This window comes from Lathamus discolor, chromosome 8, assembly GCF_037157495.1.
Source record: "Lathamus discolor isolate bLatDis1 chromosome 8, bLatDis1.hap1, whole genome shotgun sequence".
NCBI classification, from domain to species: Eukaryota; Metazoa; Chordata; class Aves; order Psittaciformes; family Psittacidae; genus Lathamus; species Lathamus discolor.
Genome location: NC_088891.1, coordinates 15,989,563 through 16,010,544, shown reverse-complemented (window position 1 = coordinate 16,010,544; position 20,982 = coordinate 15,989,563). Strand labels below are relative to the sequence as shown.

At 37.0% G+C, this 20,982-nt stretch overlaps 1 protein-coding gene across 4 annotated transcripts in view; it reads left to right on the top strand.

The window, feature by feature from the left end:
* Positions 1-20,982, top strand: part of THSD4 (thrombospondin type 1 domain containing 4) — a 312,906-nt gene that overhangs the window by 149,077 nt on the left and 142,847 nt on the right. For all 4 annotated transcript variants that reach the window (XM_065688400.1, XM_065688397.1, XM_065688398.1 and 1 more), the window contains exon 7: positions 2,743-2,879. In XM_065688400.1, coding sequence (XP_065544472.1) covers positions 2,743-2,879 — 137 coding nt within the window. The remainder of the gene's footprint in view (positions 1-2,742; positions 2,880-20,982) is intronic.

Below are 20,982 nucleotides of genomic sequence, written 5' to 3'. Positions count from 1 at the left end.
CCTGAGGTCAGATGGATCCTTTTGTAAAGTCTAGGATCAGATGACATAGTACTAAAATGTTGCTTGTGTGGAATCAATCACTTCACAGCTCATTGTTTAATTGACATTTTATGTCCACATGCCAAGCCAGTAGTGTAGCTTGACCTACAGCTTAAGCCATAAAACATCAAGAGTTGTGGCAAAATACTGGGTAAGGGCAGGTGTCAAGATACATTTGAGGTTAATAAGCAGTAGAGTGCTTTTACTAGTGTGGTATCTTGTTTTACAAGGGAATTCTAAAATGTGTTTTTCTGCTGTAATTTATGCATAGTAAATACAGAGTGCTTACATAAAACTCTCATGGGAAATGCCTCTTATTCAATAGGGGCAATTCAGTTAGCAGATTTTTCTCTTCTTAGGTGATTTTTTTTTTTTTCAGATAACTGGGAGCACTGTCTTTAGGGAATAGTAATTTTTATATGACTAACCAAGACAGTGCCTTATATAGTTGCTCATCAGAAGAATCAGAATGTCAAAGGCCAAAGTGTGAGGTACTCATGTGAACTTTTATTCTGGTGTACATTTAATGTTAAAGTTTTGTTTATTTAAGCTTTTTTCTGGGGTACTGGTTAAAGCCAGTGCTCTTTGTATGAGCAGGAACAGTTCCTAATAAGAAAGAACAAAAGCAGAAATTATGAAATAGGGGTCATGTTTAACAGAGCAAGTAAGCTTAGCCTGCTTGTGGTTGTTAATAAGCTGCGTTAGCAATGCAGTAGGCTTCCCTATCAAATCAGAAATAAAGGAAGAGGTAGGTCCATGAAAGAATACCATGCTTCAGCAGAAATAGTATTTCTTCAACTTTATGAGTAGCACAGAACTTCAGTTGGGATCTAGATGGCAAACTGAGAATTTCCAGAATAAATATTTTAAAGGATCAAAGCCAAGCGTGAGATACTAGGAAGAGTACAGGAATGTGAGGCTTCAGGATACTTAGAACTAAAAGGAATCAACATAGAAGATAAGGACATTTCAGAAGCCCAAAATGGCTAGTTTGGCTTGATTTTAGGGAATGGGAAGATAAGTTAATGTATGCTGCAGAGGTGCTGCTTGATAGCTAGTGTTGCAGGTTATAAAAATATGACACTTTCAGACACAGAAAAGGACAAGTTGTTTTCAGTTATAATGAATCACTGAAGCTGAATTGTATTTATTTGATAATTCTGAAATAGTTATGTGTTAAGTGACTAAGCTGCTAAGAAAAATTCTCAGTTTATCATTAAACCTAACTGTTATACTTGGAGATTGAACCTGTGAGAAATACCTTTGGAATGATAAAGTAGTTAATCTATCTTAAAGAAGTAGGCAATGGAAAAAATACCTAGTTAAGCATGGTGTGCGTATTCTCTGCAGAAGGGGAACTAAGAAAACAGATCTTTCACTCACTTAAAATTAGTAGAGGTTTTGAGGGTTTTATCAAAAGATTTCCAGACACAGTAGATGATGTGTACAAGTGACATTAAATAGCTGCATAAAAGGAAGTCTAAGATCCAAAATTCAGCAATGCCGGAGATCTGCACTAGTCCTGTGTCTGCACGGGGGGTGACTGAGCTGAAAAGTTTGATACTCTTACGGAAAGTAAATGTTAAATATGTATTTGAAATAATTGCATTTATTTGTTTTGGCTATTTTTTATGTCTCAGGTGAACATGCAGAAATACACTCCAGTAGAAAATACTGGGAATACTGTATTTTAGTGGCTAGCAAAGGGATATATCATCTTTGAAAGATTAAATAGTTTCATTTACATTATAGGGTATGAACCAAAGCTTGATGAGGTCAGGGGGATTTGAGTTTTCAATTATGGCAGCAAGGAAAGTGTTGTCAAAAGAAAAAGGAATTCTGTTTGTACCTCACTGTCACTGTGTAACAGTGCTACTGTTGATTGAAAAGAAACTGAAGGTACTGTTATTTCAGTTGGCATATAGGGGAAATGAGCTGTGTGCAATTTCAACATGACACATGGTTTGAAATAGAAGGACTACAAGCGTGTGTTAACAAACTTGATAGCTTAAGTGTAAACCATTAGGCTGTATCTGTTTAAGTAAAAGATTTTTTTATGGAGACTAATTTTTTTCTTCTGTGTTATTCTCACCCAGAAATCAGTGGACTGATTTCCGTCTGGTTCTTGCATGTCAACAGATGCCAAGAGAGATGTTATTTTCTTAATTTTCTCTTGAAGTAAGGAATAGCTACCAAAGTGTAACCTGTAGAAATGAAGAGGAAATAATGGAATTTTGAAACATATGCATCTAGCTTGTTTTATGTGTTTCTTAATGCTAAATATTAACTGAATATTTTAACTGAACTGACCAGTGACTATATGTGAGCCTAATTATCCACATGTTTCTGATTACAGTGTAATTTTGCTGCCACTGAGGTGTTATGAAATGTCATAACATGTTGTTATGCTTTAAGAAGAATGAATTTGCCATAATTTTCATGGGACTAAAAGCACTCTTGGACATTTAGGAAAATATCTGTCATTAAAAACTGAAGTACTGTTAAAATTTCCATGGGGTGTATTGGAGTGCTGATCTTGGAGTTGGTTTCCTAATCACCATTAATTTTGATGTAGTCATTCACATTGCATTCATTTTGCCTATTTGTTTCTTCCTCACAATCCCTAGTTTTAGTTTACTGGACTTTTTCTTTTTAAAACTATCGCTGCTGCTTTGTAATGGGGACTACTGTCTCTTTCCGCAGTGAAGGGAAGTCAGAAGTGTGAGCTGAATTGCCGTGCAGTAGGCTACCGATTCTATGTGAGACAAGCTGAAAAGGTGATCGATGGGACACCCTGTGACCAGAATGGAACTTCAATCTGCGTGGCAGGGCAGTGCAAGGTAAGGCTACTATCTCTGGCAAGTCTGCCTGTGTACTGTCTATGCCACATGTAATTTCTGTAAGAGGTTAATACCACGGTACCTGTGATATGGTGTCTTGAATGTTACTCTCTTTTTTCTATTTAAGTGGATGTGAAAAATGTTAACTTTTATTATTACAGGTTTTATTTCTCAATTCATGTTTCTGTCTACTGAGAACAAGCTATGAAAGTTGTTCTGGCCACAAGGTGACTCCCAGTGAGCTTTTTCTACATATTTGGCTTTCTGTGGAAGAGATTCTAGGAAAGAATCAGAATAAAAAATTAGAAACTTAAGTAAGAGAGAAATATATCTTTCTTTGATTAAACTTCAGAATGGAGACAGGGGTTTTCTCAGTCTGCAAAATAATGGTTTATTTAGTTATGTGTTTATTTTGATCGATTTTTAGCCAGTGCTACTACAGCTTTTCTTATTGGTCCACATTTGCCATTTTGAAGGAACAGGTCTTACTTTGTGTCCATTTACTTAGCAGTGATGTTCTCTTAGAAAAATACTTCAGTGAATGGTTACTTTTCAAGGGTTCAGAAGGAGCAACTGTTGTGACTTTTTTCAATCTCCTGTGTAGATTCCCTCTATACTGAATAAATACTCTGCTTTCTACAAGAAAATTTTAACAGTATTGAGGAAAAAAAAGTTTGTAATCTTGCAAGTAAGGTTAGTGAAATAAATAAATTCCTATCAAGTTCATTTTGTGCTTGGACAATGTTTCCCGTATATTTTGGTGAAAGAAACACAAGTGGGTCAGATGTGACTCATGAACTCAAAAGTGAAAGGTCAAGTTCAGTTTAAATATTTGGTTTGCCAGAGGGAATCACTTGCAAGTACTGCCTTTTCCTCTGCATGTCCAGATTCCTCTTACTTGTGCACATCTGGACAATGCCGTACGTGGTTTTGTTCTGTATTTCTTAGCATAAGCAAAGCCATAGCTTTGAATTTTGTTTGTGGATGATATATTTTAGTTGATTTTTGTTGTGCTTTGTAGTTGATTATTTTTTGAGGCTTTCCTTGGCCTCAGATGAATTCAGAAAGGCACAGAAATTTGTTTTAATTACAGTTCTGATCTGTAACTCAGAAAACTGAAAAACAGATTCATTGTACTAGCTGTTGTATTTTCCCAATACTGTGCAATTACAGAAGTGTATACTGATATGTTTGTATTGGAGGCCTGGGATAGAAGGGAAAGGCAGTGTTCAGCAGCCTAGTAGAAAAGTGTTTTGAATTCTGAAAATTGCCCATTGCCTGCATAGAATTCCACTTTGCAAAGCTGTGTATTAACAAACAACATTTTGCAAATCCTTACTGTGAATGTGTAACTTAGGATTCATAGAACTGTAGAATAACTCAGGTTGTAAGGTACTTGGGAAGGTTGTGTTTTTCAACACCCTGCTTGGAACAGAACTTGCCATATCAGATAAATATGGCCTTTTTCAGGTTGAATTTTGAACCCATTCCAGTGTTTGAGCAACCTTACGGTAGTTTTGTTTTCCTCTTATTTGACTGAAATTCCCTGTATTGCAGCTTCTGCCCTGGATCTCTCAACCTAGAACTGTACATCTCTGGGAATTTGACTCCATCTGCTTGTGTTACCATCCCATTAGATGTAGACAGCAGTAAGATGCTCCCATAGCTTCTCTAAAGGGATTCATAGGCTATAGTGGGTGTGGGTGTTTTTTCACTGTTTTTTGTTTTGGTTTTCCGCTTCCCCATTAAGGTGTTGAAAATAGACCTAAAAATAAAAATCTCGATGTCTGTTTAAACTGTTCTTCAGTGATACTTTATGCTCAGTGAAGTGATGTAGTCTATTCTTAAAGAGTTAAATAGAACCAGTTCTGTACTGGTGTTCTGTGCTTTATAAGCACTAAGTTATGATGAGAAAGCCAGTATGAAACAGGTAAAGGCAATTCTTTGTGCACTTTGTAGTGGTTCTTACTACAGCAGAGTAAAATAAGAGCTGGGAGAAGTTGGGGAAGTTGGCAGAGTCCTTTCATGCAGTAGTATTAACTGTACTTGTGCAGAAAGGTGAATGTTGGAGGCTGTGGGAGGCACATATATAAATATTAAAAGGGGTTTATTCCTCTTTTGAAGAGGAGACTAATTCAGATGTTTTCCAGCTTTTTGTGGTTAGTTCTTTTAGTCTGTAGCAAATTACTCCTAATTTGTTACTTGTAACCTTAGTAAAATTGTGAGGGGGATGTCAGTTGAAAGAGACTTGACCTGTTTGACGCTATAATAGTTACATTGAGATTTTGTGGGGGACTAAACCGCATTTGACCTTTAATTTTGAAGTTTTGAGTTAGTGTTCAAGGAAGTATTTGGAGATGCACATGTCAAACTAAAGGAAAATACAGTATTACAGCTTCATTGTGCTTTGGAGAACTGTCATTGCTGACTCAGTTATTTCAGTGATTTCTATGGTTCAAGATTAGAAAGTCAGTGTTATATTTTTGGTGAAAGTTTAACTGTTGGTAGTCAATAGTATGTTTGCATTTGAGGGAAGCTGGTAATGTTATGCCAGATGAGATGCCACATGGCCAGGTTGGACGAAGCCTTGGGTGGGATGGTTTAGTGTGAGGTGTCCCTGCCCATGGCAGGGGGGTTGGAACTAGATGATCTTGAGGTCCTTTCCAACTCTAACTATTCTATGATTCTATGTGCTTCATTCTTCTTCTTAAAAGCATTTTATGTTTCAGGATAGATTCTTCTGTTGGAACAAAATTACATCTTGTTCTATATATAAAAAATATCACGTGCTCTGATGAATAAATCTGATACACAAATGAGTAAGTTGCATATATTGCCCATCTCTTTGGACTCTTGAGACTTTGCGTCCCACTTGCTTAGACAGCAAAAGTATTAAAAATAAAATAATTTTACTCAATAGTTACGTTATACACTGTAGAGCGAACACGGATGTAGCTAAAGGATGTAATAATTAGAGAATCAAATAGTTTGTTGTGTCAGATGCTTAAGAGAATATTTTTCTGAAGAGTTGTCAGAATTTGTAGTTAACAAAACGTTTCTCAACTAACGGAACTTACTCAGATCTTTGTAGCAGGTAGCTCTTCCTTAACTGCACATTATTTTTACTTTTTTAAAAGCCAGATAAAGAATCTATCGAATCTGTGGTCTCTGTCACCCTCTGTTGGACATTTTGATGCATTACCAGAACAATAACATCCTTGCATGAAAAAAACTGGTTTTTTTTTCCCAGGACCATTGTTTCTAGTTGATATTTTCAGCTTACCTTATTCTTAGAAACGAAATATGGAAAGTGTTGCTATAATAAAAATTATAAAAATAATTTTAAAACAGGGTAAAGAATGTAATACAGGTTTACCTTCATCTGAAATAAAAATTAAACATATATGAAATAAGATATTACTCACTTCTCACTCTTTAATCACTTAAAACATTTTGTAAGGCAACCCCAAGTAACATTATTTAGAAGTTCTCGATATATAAAATGCAGTCACTCTTAGCAGTAAAAATACATTAAAGTTGTTTTAATGTCAAAACCAGAATATTTAATTCATTCTCTCCTTTCTGAATCATTAACCAATGTTAGATAGAATAGCCTTTTAAAGCTGGATCATTGTTTAATCTTATCATAAAAGATAATAGCATAAGAGAAGATATTAAAAACAGTAGTATGTACAAAAGTCCTTCTTAAAGCCTGGTTGCTGTGGCTGTTGCAGTGCCATGCTGGAAGTTCAGAACAACGTATTTCTGAGTACCTCTAAATAGCATCCCAGTAACGATTTCCTTACTTCCAGGGTGTAGACTCTGAATTCTAATGAAACAACTCCTTTTTAAAGCAACTAAATGATTCTGAAATGAAACTAGGCAAAACAGGAAGAACTGGGTGACATTCTATCTGTGCAGAAACAAGAAGTATAACAGTGATAATCAGTTTTATTATTTCTGTGCAAAATTGTTTTTCTGCACATTTGAATAATATTCTTTCTAATGTTTGGAATGCAAATGAACTTTTTCATTGATAGTCCTATGGAATTCCACTTTCTTTATTCAAATTCTTGTTTTAGTAGTTATTCCTAATATATATATATGCCTTGAAAATGTTTCAGTATTATTGAGTATGTGTTGTTTGTTTTAATACATTTGCTACCCCTCTCCTAACTAAATTTTCACAGTACTGTTAAGTTAAAGAATGCCTGTGAATGGGGCTTCTTCAACTTGCTGTTTAGCGAGAAGTGTGCGTTAGTGTGTCCTTGTTTTGCAATGTTTTTCCTGCTTGTTTTAAATGAATGTGTCCTTATATTTCTCCTAGAGCCAATGGGATGATCCTACTCACTAGCTTTTCAGTTTAGAAGAGAAATACAACTAGGATATTGAGCAGTTTTTAATATATAACATATGAGAGAAGAATGCTCTTAATTTTGGCCTTGATTATCGTTTACTGCCTGTAGGGAAGTATGTTGCAGGTGTGATTTTGCATGCATCTAAAACACTTCCTCTAGAAGAGATCTCTCCCAATATTTTGTCAAGTGTGAGCACTGACTCACTGTAGTTTTGGAGGCAGAAAAAAGGTTTGAGAACTGTGAAGCAAATTGATTTTGTGGAGCTGTTAGTTACCACACAGTGGCGCACTTCACAGTTATTTGGCATTCACATAAAACTTCATTTGTGTGGGGACTGTAAATATGTTTTAAAGGTACCCGAAACAATTATTTTAACTGCCTCCTCATTTTTATATAAAGTCTTTCTCTGGCATTGTAGTTTGTTTTCATCTTCCAGTTAACTTCTGAAGCTAACTGAGAATATCTGAGCAGTTTAAAAATGTACACTGGAAGTAACTCAGTAGCAAAGTAACTGGCAGTAGAAATGTTTTTACTTGCCTTTAAAAAAAATAAATTGTATCAGATGTTGAAATCCTTAAAGTCTTCACAGGAGGTAACGTAAGTCAGCTATAGAAAGTATAGCCAAACATGCTAAATTTCCGTCAGCAAAACATGACTAATCAAGGTACTCTCTTTTGGAACTCTGCTGATGTGCACTTGTGTCCAGATAACAGACCTATAGGTGGCATTATTGCTTTAAGTTGAGAAAGTCTTAGTGCCAGTAGGATCAGAGTAACAGATAAGGACAACTGTGTACTTCCTGTACGTTAAGGTTATTCTCCTAACTCATGTATGTTGCAATACAGAGTTGGAACGTAGTTGTTCTTGTAAGGGTAAGGAATCTGTTTACTGTAGGAATCTCAACTTACTTGTGCAATGTTTACTGCTTACGCTGAAAAAAATAAGTCTGGGGGGGATTCAGTTTGTCTCTGTGTGTGTGCTTTCCTAAAGTTGGAGCCAGACCTCTCCGCTTTCTCTGTTCTCTGTTCTATTTAGTTTATAGCTTCTCCTGATCAAATACTCTGTACAGTGCTAGCTTCTGTGAAGCTTTCGTCCTTATTCCTTAGGCATTACAGTGTTTGGGTTTTTTTGTTTGTTTGGGGTTTTTTGTTTTGTTTTTGTTATTTTATTTTTTTTTTTATGAATTATGTTGTAAGGAAGAACCTAGTACCTGGATTAATGTAGCAGAAGCAAGGGCACATCAATATCTATATCTGTCCTTCAGCTGAATTACAGATGATGTTTGTGGTTGCTTGTTCATCAAGATTGGTGTGAAGCACTGTTTGTATTTGAGGAAGACTGATGTAATGAACTGCTTCTAGTTATTTGACTTTTTGCTAAAATTGGGCCTTGAAATAGTGAATTATGTGTGTTCTTTTCACCGTGGAATCTGCTGTGTTAAGAAGTTATATGCTGCATAAAATTGTCACCAAGGCTTTGCCCAGGATATTATTGCACACAGGGTATGCTCAATGGAAGTGGAGAACTAGGTTATGGAGCCTAATGGCATTCAAATGCTGAAATGAATTTCAGAATCAAATGAAAATTAAACCTCTACTTTAATATTCAAGGCTTGTCCTTATTTTTTTTGGTTTCTATCAATGGTAACTGAGAACACTGTGCTCTGAGCTCAAGACCTTTTCAAGATGCATTCAAAGAGGCAAAAGTCAGCATTTTACCGGATCTTTTTTGTTTTTTAAAATTTTCTCATACTGTATATTATAGAGCCTCCGTTGGAGGAAAAGTCATTGGTCTGTGAAATATACCACAAAAGTGAAAAAAAAATATAGTTACAGTAGAATGTGTTCTCCGTCTCTCTGCCTTTTCATATGTACCATTATGGCTGTTGGAGATAGGACTCTTCATTGCTTCTCTTCAGAATAACTTGCTAATTCCAAGCTTTGCATTGGGAAACACGTGCCTGGCATTATTAAGTTGTTAATGGAAGAAACAGGTTCCTGGGAGCTAAGAAATAACTCATTTTGCTACTTCTTCCCTTTGTTTGCATAGTTTTGTTTTTAATGTTTTGCAGAAGAAGCCTCTGTAAGGTTTCCTGACCTCACTGTCTAAAAAGTCTTTCTGCTTTCCTTCATTTATAAAACAACTCTAAAATACTTTTTTTTTTTTTTTTGATATATGATCTTTGGCCATGACCTAATTTAAGTTCCTTCTGGTAGCTGATACACAGCAGGTGCAATCACTGCATGTAAAAGTGACTGAAAGGATAACTTTACTACTGCCTTTGAACTGAGCAAACACTTACGTAAAATCTGGTGATGGGAAATAGCAAAGTGAATAGCAAAGCGTTCAAGTTGGTGTCGTGGTTTGAGCCCAGGCAGTAACAGCTGAACACAGGACACTCAGTTATGTTCAAACAAAATGAGTAAGTACTTGATGTCTATAGTTGTTCTACCCTTGTCTATCAGCCTTTTGTCCCGAGAAAGACCTCGTAGTCCAAAGAATGGAATTCCTAACTCTTCCATGAAGCTGCTGTCTGAATGTATAGTTTTGCACTGCTTAGTCTCATTATAAATAACCCAGTAATACAGATATTACTCGGGTCAGATGTTACTTACAAAGGCATTTAACGTATTTATCCAGCCCATATAATACATTATTTTTGCTAGTGCTGTTGTTTCTTGTGAATTTCCCCCCATTTTAATCCAGTTACGGGGGTGTCACTAAATCTGGTATCAGGGGGACAAACTTTTCTTGATTCAGTTTGTTAGTGCAGCATAGTTATGGAGCAAACCCCACTGAAATAACCTTAAACAGGCATGAAAAAAATTAATAAATTTAATTATATGAGGGTGAATTTATATAAGATCTGCATGTCAGAATTGTGTACATAGTCTCTTTTTGCTCCAGCCCTTGGAACCCCAAAGTGGGATTTCATTGTTTTATTGAACTACAGCCCAACAAGAAAAGATAAAACATAGCTCAACGACATTAAAATCTAGCTTACAGTTCTTCAGTACTGGAGAAAAATGTTACTACTGTATGTTAAAGTGTTTTCACCAGAGCTGCAGGGGAAAAAGTAAAATAAAATGCTACAAAAAGCCTGATTCAACAGACTTCTTTCTTAAATAATAAAAAAAAAACCAGTGTCAAAATACCTCAGGCAAAATATCAGTCTTGGAAAATGTCCTCATCAGTATTCAAAAAATGGAATGCCTTGTAAAATTTTATTGATCATTTCAAGTTCTGTAGCTTATCAGTGGAGTGTGTAATTAAGGTCAATTGGTGCTTGTAATTGAATTAAATACATTCCTTCTTTTAGATCAAAATATCTAGGTAATTTTTTTAGACAGCAAAAAGGAAACAGCTTCCTTAGTCTGCAGTATGCATCTGTTTTCATAGTTTGGATAACAATGTTAGAAAATTCATCCCAACTTTGAGTTTAATTGTGTCACTGCAGAAATAGTTTGGAAAGCAAATGCTATGATCTCAAATGATTAAGTGACACAACTAGGGAATCTTACAACATTTGAGTACTCTTTTCTCTGAACTAGTTTCAGAATAATATATCACTCTTGGGTGCTACTGACTCTCTGCATCTAGCATTGAGTATATACTCTCTTCTTCAGTTTTTGACTCCAAGATAGCTGGTGATTATAGCAGCTGAAGAGTAAACCAACATCTGTAATTCTCTGCCAGTCAATTTTTTTTTCTGTTCCTAACTTTCAGACCTTTTTTCAGTGTTTTTGTGTAGTATCTTTTTTCTAATGACAGTTCTTTTAGTTTTGACTTTCTTGTTTAAAGTTTCTTTTTGCTTGAAGCTGTTGATAGTAATTTTAAGTGTCTTTCTGAGGCCTACAGTTGGCAGCATTTGCTGGGTAGGAAGTGAGAGATAAACATGTTTGTTTTGAGTTCATAGTACAAACAGCAGTGCATACAATTTAGTAATCCTCCAAGTACAGTCATGCTCTGCAGCTAACATGCTTTTAAAGAATCTACATCAAGTCCTGTAATACAGTAATACACTACTATGAGAAGTACGATGGGGGTGTTCATGAGTATTTTTTTTAAGGATGCTGAGAGTGTTTATTAAAATACAGTGAGTAGCATCGGTCCCTTCATATGGCGGTTCATAAGCAAAGCTGAGCTCTCAATCACTGTTTCTTCTTCTGAATTACTGATTTTATGCCATGATGTGGAAATTAAGTCTAGGCAAGAAAAAAGGAGTATGGATAAAAATACAAAATAAATGGGACCTCAAAACTATTCCTTTGTTTCAGTTCCTTTTCAGAACATTCATTAATGTATTCTAACAAGTCAAGCCATGATAGCTTGTGGTGAGATAGCTTGCAGCAAGGTACTGCAGTCCCAAAAGTGGCAAGCTGGTGAACAACTATGTACTCTGTACCATGGTTGACGTGGAAGTGTTCTATATGATGTCTCTTATGCAGGAATTAACTAATTTATAGTTAATGCCTTTTAAGTAACCAAGAGAACCAAATCTGTTTTGTGTTACATTACAGCAGTTCAAAGGGAAAAAAAAAGGGGGGGGGGGGGGGGCAAACAGAAAGTAACCCCTGCATCCTCTCAACTCCCCAAAAAATACCCGCAAAATTTCAACCAGTTGAAATTCATTAGCGGAAGATGGGAAAGCAGTTGTAAGAAAGAATCATGCAGCTGATGCAAAACTCCTCTTCTGAAGTTAAGTAGCAAAATGAAACAAAGTACTTTAGGTTTTCTTGTGAAGAAGCAAAGAGGACTGCAGCAGAAATAATGTTCTGAATGTCAGATGTAAGGGATCTGTTTAACACGTGGACAAGCAAGCAATGGGGAGAAAGTTAAGAAGGGGACTGACTACATAAGTATTCATACTTGTGCTCTTATTTAGAGCATGGATGAAAACTTTGTAATTATTCCCAAATTATACATGACCCCATTAAAAAACAAAACATCCACACACCAAAAAAAACAGAACCCCCACCAAAACCCAGGGAAAAAAAAAAAGGCAAACCCCTCCCACCCCCACCCCCCAGAAAAGAAACAAAACCTAAACCCAACCAAACAAAAATAAACCCAAAAAGCCCTCAAAAAACAAAAAAAAAAACCACACCCAACCTAATCTGTGTTTTTAGTTACAAATTTTTTCTCCATTACAGTTGTGGTTCTAATGCTACAGATCAGAGCTTGGAAATGTTCAAGCCATTTGGCTTTCAGCATCTCATTGTGGTGAAAGGTTAAGATTCCCAAACGGGGTTTATAGATTCCTCTCTGCAGAATGTCTAAAGAGATCCTGTCACCTTGATTAGATGCCCAAAAGACATTGTCAGTCATTCCCCAAGTAGACGGAGTGGTATTTTGGCCTGTGCACTCTGTGTTGTATTTATGTCAGTAGGAGATGTGATACATCAGTCAGTTCAGGATTGGGCTGTATCACTTTTGTGCCATTGTCCCAGGGAAATTCTGGATAGGGGAACTTTCCCATTGCGTGGTGTGTGTTATGTTGTGCACAAAAATAAAAAGTGAAGAAGCTGTTGAAATTATTATTGTCTGGTAATGTTTATGCAAGAAAACTATCACTGTAAACAATCGCAAATGATTTTGTCGTGATAAAAAAAGGAAGAGCTGGGGGAAGACTTAGTTGTACAGTATTAAAGTCGGCTTGATATATGACATTTTTTGAGAATTCTTATTTGTGCACTTTCTGCTTGCTTGCTGAGTATCCGTTAGTAGAGTTCAATTTGCAGTGAGTTGGAATGTTCAATAACACTGTAAGTAATGGTAATTGCAAAAAGAAGGCAATGTATATATGCTAGAGCAGCTTATTAGCAGATTGCTATGTTCATGGGGGAGATGGGGTCCTGAAGTAGGGGGGAGGCAATTTATGGACATTTGCGGGCAAAACCAAAAGCTTGCGTGTGTGAGAATTTATGAGGTGTGTGCTAAAACAATCCTTGAAACAATAAATGGAATTAGTATTTTGTTTTCATTTGGATTTTTTTTTTTTTTGAGCTTTCAATTTGAATCCACGCTATTTCCTATGATGCCCATAGTCTAGAGATCAGCTTTTTTTCTTTATGTGCAGTTGGATAACCCTGTGCTGGTTTGTGATTGCACCTCCTTTTGTGCTAGTGCAGTGTTAGCAGTTATGTAGTTGGCTAGTGCTGTTTCAGAGCTCATCTTTGAGTAGTTTGTTCATCTTTTCTTTTACAGTGTTAATGTGATGACAGACTAATATTGTTAAGATTATAATTACTGTCACTTGTGATAAAATTACTGATAAGATGGAAATTTCACCACAATTTACTCATTCCAGAAACTTTGGCATTTAGGCACTGTAGGATTTTTTTATTAACTACAAAACTACTAAGAAATTATAATAAACTATCAGGAGCCAATAACCTACAGGTCTTAATGAAAGAATTGTTTTTAGAAAGTGATGACAGTGCAGCAAAGTCCTGTCTGACCTAAGCTGGTTTTTACTGAGGAACCAAAGTAAATGCTTAATTTTGTTTTGATGATTTTGGGGAGCAAATTGGAAATACTAATAAGAACTGTAACAGAATATTCTAAAATACCTTCTATTTAATCAGGAAACTGGAATGGCAGTCTTGGAAATCTGGTCTGCAGGAAATTAAGTATTTAGGCTTTGTTTTTATTTAACTACATTATAATATTACTTTAGAGCTTGGAAAGGGTCCAATATGTTTTTAGGCACTTCTGTTAAAACAAAGATTACAGTTTTGATAAACTGAGATGGGCAAATTTGTCACATAAATAAATCTTTGGGAGGAACGTACATATAGACAGTAGTTATGTGTGTACATGTATTTTTCTTTTTATGCAGGTGCTTGCACACACATACATAGATGCACTGAGAGCAAATAGTTAAGGAGCTGTTCAGTCTTAAAATATGCTTGCAGTGTTGTCTTCTTGTATTAAATGAAAGCCATGAAAAGCGGTACTACCTTGTTAGGAATGCAGAAAGACAGTATTTGTGGTAGTATGTGTGTAATATAGAGACACTTGGAAAGCAATAAACTTCAAGTCTAACCAATATCTAATGGAGAGATGAAGTAACTAGACTATGGAGGGTGGCTGGTTGTTTGCTTCTAAGAGCTACCATGGATTTAGATCCCTGCTCCAGTCAAACATCAGGGCTGTTCTGCAGCAGACGTCTTGTGTGACCTTGGGTATTTCATTTAATGTCTTAGGTTGTTATTAATATAGCACTGCATAAGGATGCCTGAGAGTGTGCTAAATGTGCAAACTTGACCCACAAGCTTTTTCTCAGACTCTGTAGGCCTATTAAGAAACAATTTTTTTAAATCAAGGGGGAGCCCAATACTATTGTGACTTCCTTCCTTCGGGTGGTTTCCTGGGAACTGGTTCATGTATCCTCCACATGATACATCTTTGTCCCAGACATGCTCTTCATGCCTAAATTATTTTTCTTAAATGAGAATAGTGTGACAAATCCTTGTTTTATGACTGATATAATTTGTGAGAATTAATATACTAAAATGTACATAGGAACTGGATTAATAGCAAAGTGTTGCACTTAATTGTAACAAACTGGTTTTTGTGTATTTTCGTTATGTTTTGACCACATCGATCTGCTGGGTGTTGTTTTGCCCTTGAGCAGAACAAAGGTGAGAGAGAATATTTTCACTGAGAGCAAGAATGTGAGTCATAATATCCTTTGCTGAGACCAGTTTCAATTTTGATGTAGAAGTTCATGTTTACAGGATGTTTACAAGATATAATTTAGTTTCATAGGAGTCTATGCAGAGCTCCCTTTGGTTTAAATTTCACATTGGTTAAGTTTTCTCGTAAGGGTTTTGAGCTTTTCTCAAAGATAAAAAAGAAAAAAGGTATTCTGGATGCCATTTGGTACCACCTCAGTCTATGAAATTCAGTAAGATTAGATCAGAGATTGTAAAACAGTGTAGGGCGAGATGAAACTGAGCTTGTTCAAACTCAGTTGAAATGGAATTTTTAATATAACCTGAATCAGCCAGACTTTTTTGTGGCTTTGTAGTGAAACTGGCATCTTGATACTGAAAGTTTTTCCCTCCTTCTCCTTCCCTACCTCAAGTGCCTTGGTATTTGACTTTTCTTGAATGCCTACAGACAAGAGCCATGCGAATGTATGATAATTTATGTTTTCATTTAAAATAATATAACTTTCCAGCTTCTGTTGTTGCTGAGAGAAAGAAAAACTGACTAGATCATACACTTAATGGCTCAGACTTCACAAAAGCAGTGAGTTCAAACCCTCATTAAAAATTTATAGACTCATAGCTGGAAAGGACCTTAAGATCAGCTAGTTCCAACCCTCTGCCATGGGCAGGGACACCTCCCACTAGACCAGGTTGCTCAAGGCCCCGTCCAACCTGGCCTTTGCAAGTCTGTGCCTGATTTTGGGGCTTCAAACATTATTATTGTAACAACAGATTTTTCATATTGGCAAAACCTGAACAAAACAAAACAAATGTGATGTTACTGTAAAAGGCTGGCATATTCAATGCTTTTTATGGCCACAGCTTCTCTGCAGTCACAGGAATATGTTATCTTTGAACAAGCATACTTAGACCTTGTTCAATATAGAAGTAATCAAAATGCTTGGGAATAATTTCCTGTTCCCTGTTGGTAACAAACAGTGGCACCAGATCTGTTCAAAGTCTCCTGTAAAAAACTACTTTACGCACATGCATTAAACTTGACAGATTTTATATTTAAATTGTAATGCATTTTAAATATGCCAGTAATATTTGCCACATTACATTGTTAGCTTTATAGTTTGAGGAAGCTTAACCTGGCATCTAAGTGCATTTCATGGAATGAAAATTTGGCCAAGATTACAGTTTTTGTGCCCACAGTCAAGCAATCCTTACAGTTCACTGGCAGTATTTTAGTATAGTTTGGCTTGTGTGTAGTTTTAACAAACCCCATGTAGTGGAAAATGAGAAACATAAGTATGTATGTATCTCATAGCAAGGAAAGATGGCTTTGAAACAAAAATCTGTTTTCTTCTATAGAAGAAAAAATGTTTTTTACAGACATTGCCTTTCCTTTTCCATACTAGAACTGTGTCTATAATTTTAATAACTATCATTTGCCAGTAGGTTGACCTTACATAAATTAGATATTACTGACATTGGGCTGTTGTTGATGCTATTTATATGTAGTCTGGCTTATTCTTTTCAAGTTCATGAACAAGGAACTATGATGACAGAAGCAGGAATGTGCGTATTGGTCTGGTTCCTATGTAAATACGAAAAATATCTGCAGAATAACAGAGAGGAACATCAGAAACTAGTTAAGAGTAAAATCAGTCCTCTAGTCCCAGACTTTGCTGTGATTGAGGCACTGTCTTTCCCTTTCTGTCCATGGTTATTCTCTGTATCCCCAGCTGTTTTCTGCGGAGAGGTGTGAGCCTTTACACACCACTCCAATGAACTTCTGTAGATGTTTCAAGTGTGTCTTACAAAATGCGAGGTGGAAGGTTTGCTTAGTATAACATTTTTGAAGGAGAATAAGTTCCTGCAATAATGTTAAACATATTCTTAAAAAGCAGATGCTTTTTCCTTCAGTATGTCTGAATTTACCTTAGCCATGCAGAACAGCTTTTTTGGGGTTTGAGTTGATATACCAAACCTCATTTTATTGTAGCTGTGTATGTGCCTAAAGCTGAAGAGCTTAGCTATTTTTTCCCCACGTTTTTGAAAGCAAAAGTTCATACATGTATGCAGTTAATAAATATTCCTCATAGGAAATATCCTCGTAAAGAGTTCATGTGGAGAAAGCGTGTCTTGAGGTGTCTTTACTACTAAAGGTGGAGAAGGGCTGAATGTGAAACATCAAGAGATTTGAGTGACTACACATTCACTGGACCGTATTTAAAAAAAATATGAACATGGGCAAATTAGACCCTGCATTTGGGGCCAGATGAGTGCTTAATTTTTAAATATTCATCTCAACATTTGCTGAGAGGGAGGAAACAACTTCTAAAATAGGTTCAGGTGGTCTTGTGCAACCCTTGAGTGTTATACTGAAGTATGTTATTTCCGTCTGATTATTGTTGTCTTGAATGGAAGAAATACACATGCATTGAGATTATATTAGTGTCTGAATATCCAGCATTTAAACCCTTAAATAGGTACAGTGACCTGCATAGAAGCAGCCTAAAATGTCTGAATTCTTTTAAGACTGGAAAACAGTTGTAATAATTGTATTTCTCCAACCATGGCAACCCTTCATTTTAAGGGGATTGTTGCAGTTTACACTCACATTTCAAGAAATGGGCAAGACTGAAAAGTCTTTGACCTGTGGAAATCCTACCTGCACAAGGATATTGTTTTACAGCCTATAGAATTTTATTAAAACAAAAAGATTTTATTACTGCAAGACTTGTTTGTTTGGAGTTGGCTATATGTGGCAAATGCAGTTTATCTTTGGTGTCTGAAGTTTGTTAATCCCCTTTGCCAACACAAAGTCACAGTGTGACGGACATGACTTCTGAACTCTGGAATGTTTGCAGTGGACTCTTAGCCTGCTCCAAGGTCATTCACCTCTGTTATGGACACTAATGAATTTGTACAGCTACTAAAGCTAAACTGGAGTTTGGAACTGCTTTTGTAGGTTTGTTTCTCCCCTCTGATGTAAGGCTTGAATTCCTATTTTCTAGGAGAGCAAAACATTGAAAAAAAAAATAGTGTTTTGCAAGTAATACTTGTACATTGTGATTTCTTTCCACCTTCCATGCACCTGTGATGTCACTGCTGCTTTCACCAACAAAATCAGATCTTATGAAACAGACTATGATATCATGATTTGTGTTTTCCTTATTAGTTGCTCATTCTTTATTGCAGTCAGTGATTTCTGCCACCCTTCAGTGATAAAAGCAGTAGTAAATCCATACATAAGAAAGGGCAAAAGTAAGAATTTTAGGAATAAAATTTCAGTATGAATGTCACTGTCTGCTGCTTATGATTTTCCAGAAGAATTATGGTGCCTGTGCAGTGTTTCTCCCATCAGTAAGACATGAAGATAATCAGACAGATTCATTGCAGATCTGTAGTTATCTTTTAAAAGTAGCTTTATGGAAAGTATACTTCATGGATGCTCTACTGTCCTTGTCACTTGTCCTGGGACACTGTTTCCAAGACAAGATACTGGACAGAACCAGCTAAACCAGCCCAAAATTTAGATCAAGTACAACAGTGTTAACAGGATTGTCCTGTACTGTTAAGTGCTTGACTTCTGTTGTACAGTGCTTTTTAAAATGTGGGCTTCCAGTTGTTGCTTAACCTTTCAGTTGTACCAGTTTCTTAGAGCAAGTGTGTATTCCTGTGTTATTCAGGAGCCAGTACAAGCAAACCGTGATGTACTTTCTGTGAAGCTAATGTATTAGGAGTTTAAAGCCTCATGTTTTTGTAGTTGTATTAGTTTCAAATTCTGCACTGTGATAAACCAGCCAGTGAAAACAGTACTTAAGAAAAGCTTCAGGCTTCTTTTTGCACTATGAGTCATTGTGAAAAAATGGGTTCATCTTATTTAGCTTCTCCTTCTTATTTAGCAGCTTTGCTGAGCAAAATATAACTGAAACTTGGGACCACATCCCTCAGAAAATGTTTCCTGTAGAGTTGTTCTTCCCATGTTAAAGTTTTGGTTAACTATTTTATAGAATCATAGAATCATAGAATAGTTAGGGTTGGAAAGGACCTTAAGATCATCTAGTTCCAACCCCACTGCCACGGGCAGGGACACCTTGCACTAAACCATGTTACCCGAGGCTCTGTCCAACCTGGCCTTGAACACTTCAAGGCCCGCCTGGACAAGTTCCTGTGTGATGTACTGTAGGTTACCCTGCTCTTGCAGGGGGGTTGGACTAGATGATCTTTTGAGGTCCCTTCCAACCCTTGGGATTCTGTGATTCTGTGATGGAACATTCACGATTTCCTTGGACAACCCATTCCAGTGCCAAACCACCCACACAGTGAAGAATTTCTTCCTTCTAGCTAACCTGAACTTCCTCCACTTCACTTTAAGCCCATCACCCCTTGTCCTCTTGCTACAGTCCCTGATCAAGAGTCCTTCCCCAGCATCCTTGTAGGCCCCCTTCAGATACTGGAAGGCTGCTATGAGGTCCCCATGCAGCCTTCTCTTCTCCAGGCTGAACAGCCCCAACTTCTTCAGCCTGTCTTCATACAGGAGCTGCTCCAACCCCCTTATCATCCTTTTGGCCCTCCTCTGGACTTGCTCCAACAAGTCCTAACTCCCCCCCGAGTTCTGTGACCATCTAAAAGCTTTTCTCCCAAAATGATTATGATGACAGGGGAACTGATACCAAGGGGAGCAATGGGACAGAAGGAATCTCAAGGAAGTCTGCAGAATTTGTCAGATGTACAGAACAGGTCAAGGAAAGTCTGAACAATAAATGCGTTTTCTCCCACAGTCCATCAGTCACCTCAGGGTTTTACATTACCTATAAAATAACTTTTTTAAAAATATTAACCTTAGTGAGGAAAAAAACCTAAGTAAGTACCTGCTAGAGGAGGTGCTTCTTCCCACTGACGCTCTGTGGTGAAATATCACAGTGTAAGCACAGCCAATGCACTAGAACACCTCATCTCCCCAGCTTTAAGAGATGGCTTTTCAAATGCTAAATCTCAGTGGGACTTTCAGAAATGTTAATCGCCTTTGAACAATGGCAGTCATAGGGGTGTCTGTGGTGGGCAATGCCCTTACCATGCTTTCAGTTTCAGATAAAGCAGGCTTTTACAGGCTATCTTTAACACCCTCTCATCATCCATTCTTATGCAATTTCTTCCCCCTTAGTTTGTTTTTCAGCCTTTCTTTTTTATTCTTCAGTGAAATGCACCTGTGACACTGCTTGCACTCTACAGGTTCGAAAACTGATTCACAGAAGCTCTCACTGCATGTATCTCCCAGTCTGCAGGCTGTGTTCCGTGCCTGCCCGGTCAGAGAGAGAAAGCGCGACAGCTCACAGCAAAAAAAGCAAGGTCATTTCAGTTAATTAAATTAGACCATGACCAACCCCAGAAGCTTTTGTTTAGGGCAGCTTCTACTTACAGGCAAGTGTAAAAACCAAGATTTTCAGACAATGTTATGAATAAGTCAGACCTGAGCCACCAACTCATTCACCCCCTCGAGTTCTTCAATAAAAAATGAACTGTTAAAGGCATTAAACTCTGCCCAACCAAAGTGGTAAGAAAGGCAATTCAGTGGGCAGCACCTACAAAGAAAGAATGTTTTCAGCAGTGCCTTTATTCCCTTACCAGTGATCAACAAGTGCCCACATTCTATAATGGCAAGTGCTTTCTTCAGGAGACTACATTTTCCTTTTGATGGTTCTCTACGGGATCATGCACATAACGACAGCAAAGCCATGTCTCCTTTAAACATCATTTCTTCCTCTGAGCAGGTTTTTCCATGTATGCTACAAACTCAAAACTGTTAACATACACGACTTAGGCCTCAAAATTTAGCTCTCAAAGGAGCAATGTGGAAAATAAAATTGGATCCCCTTAAAGCAACAGTCAGTTACCAGTTTCATAATTTTTCATAGAATCATTGAATACTTAGGGTTGGAAAGAACCTTAAGACCAACTAGCTCCAACCCCCCTGTCATGGGCAGGGACACCTGGCACTAAACCATGTCACCCAAGGCTCTGTCCAACGACTTGAACACTGCCAGGGATGGAGCATTCACAACTTCCCTGGGC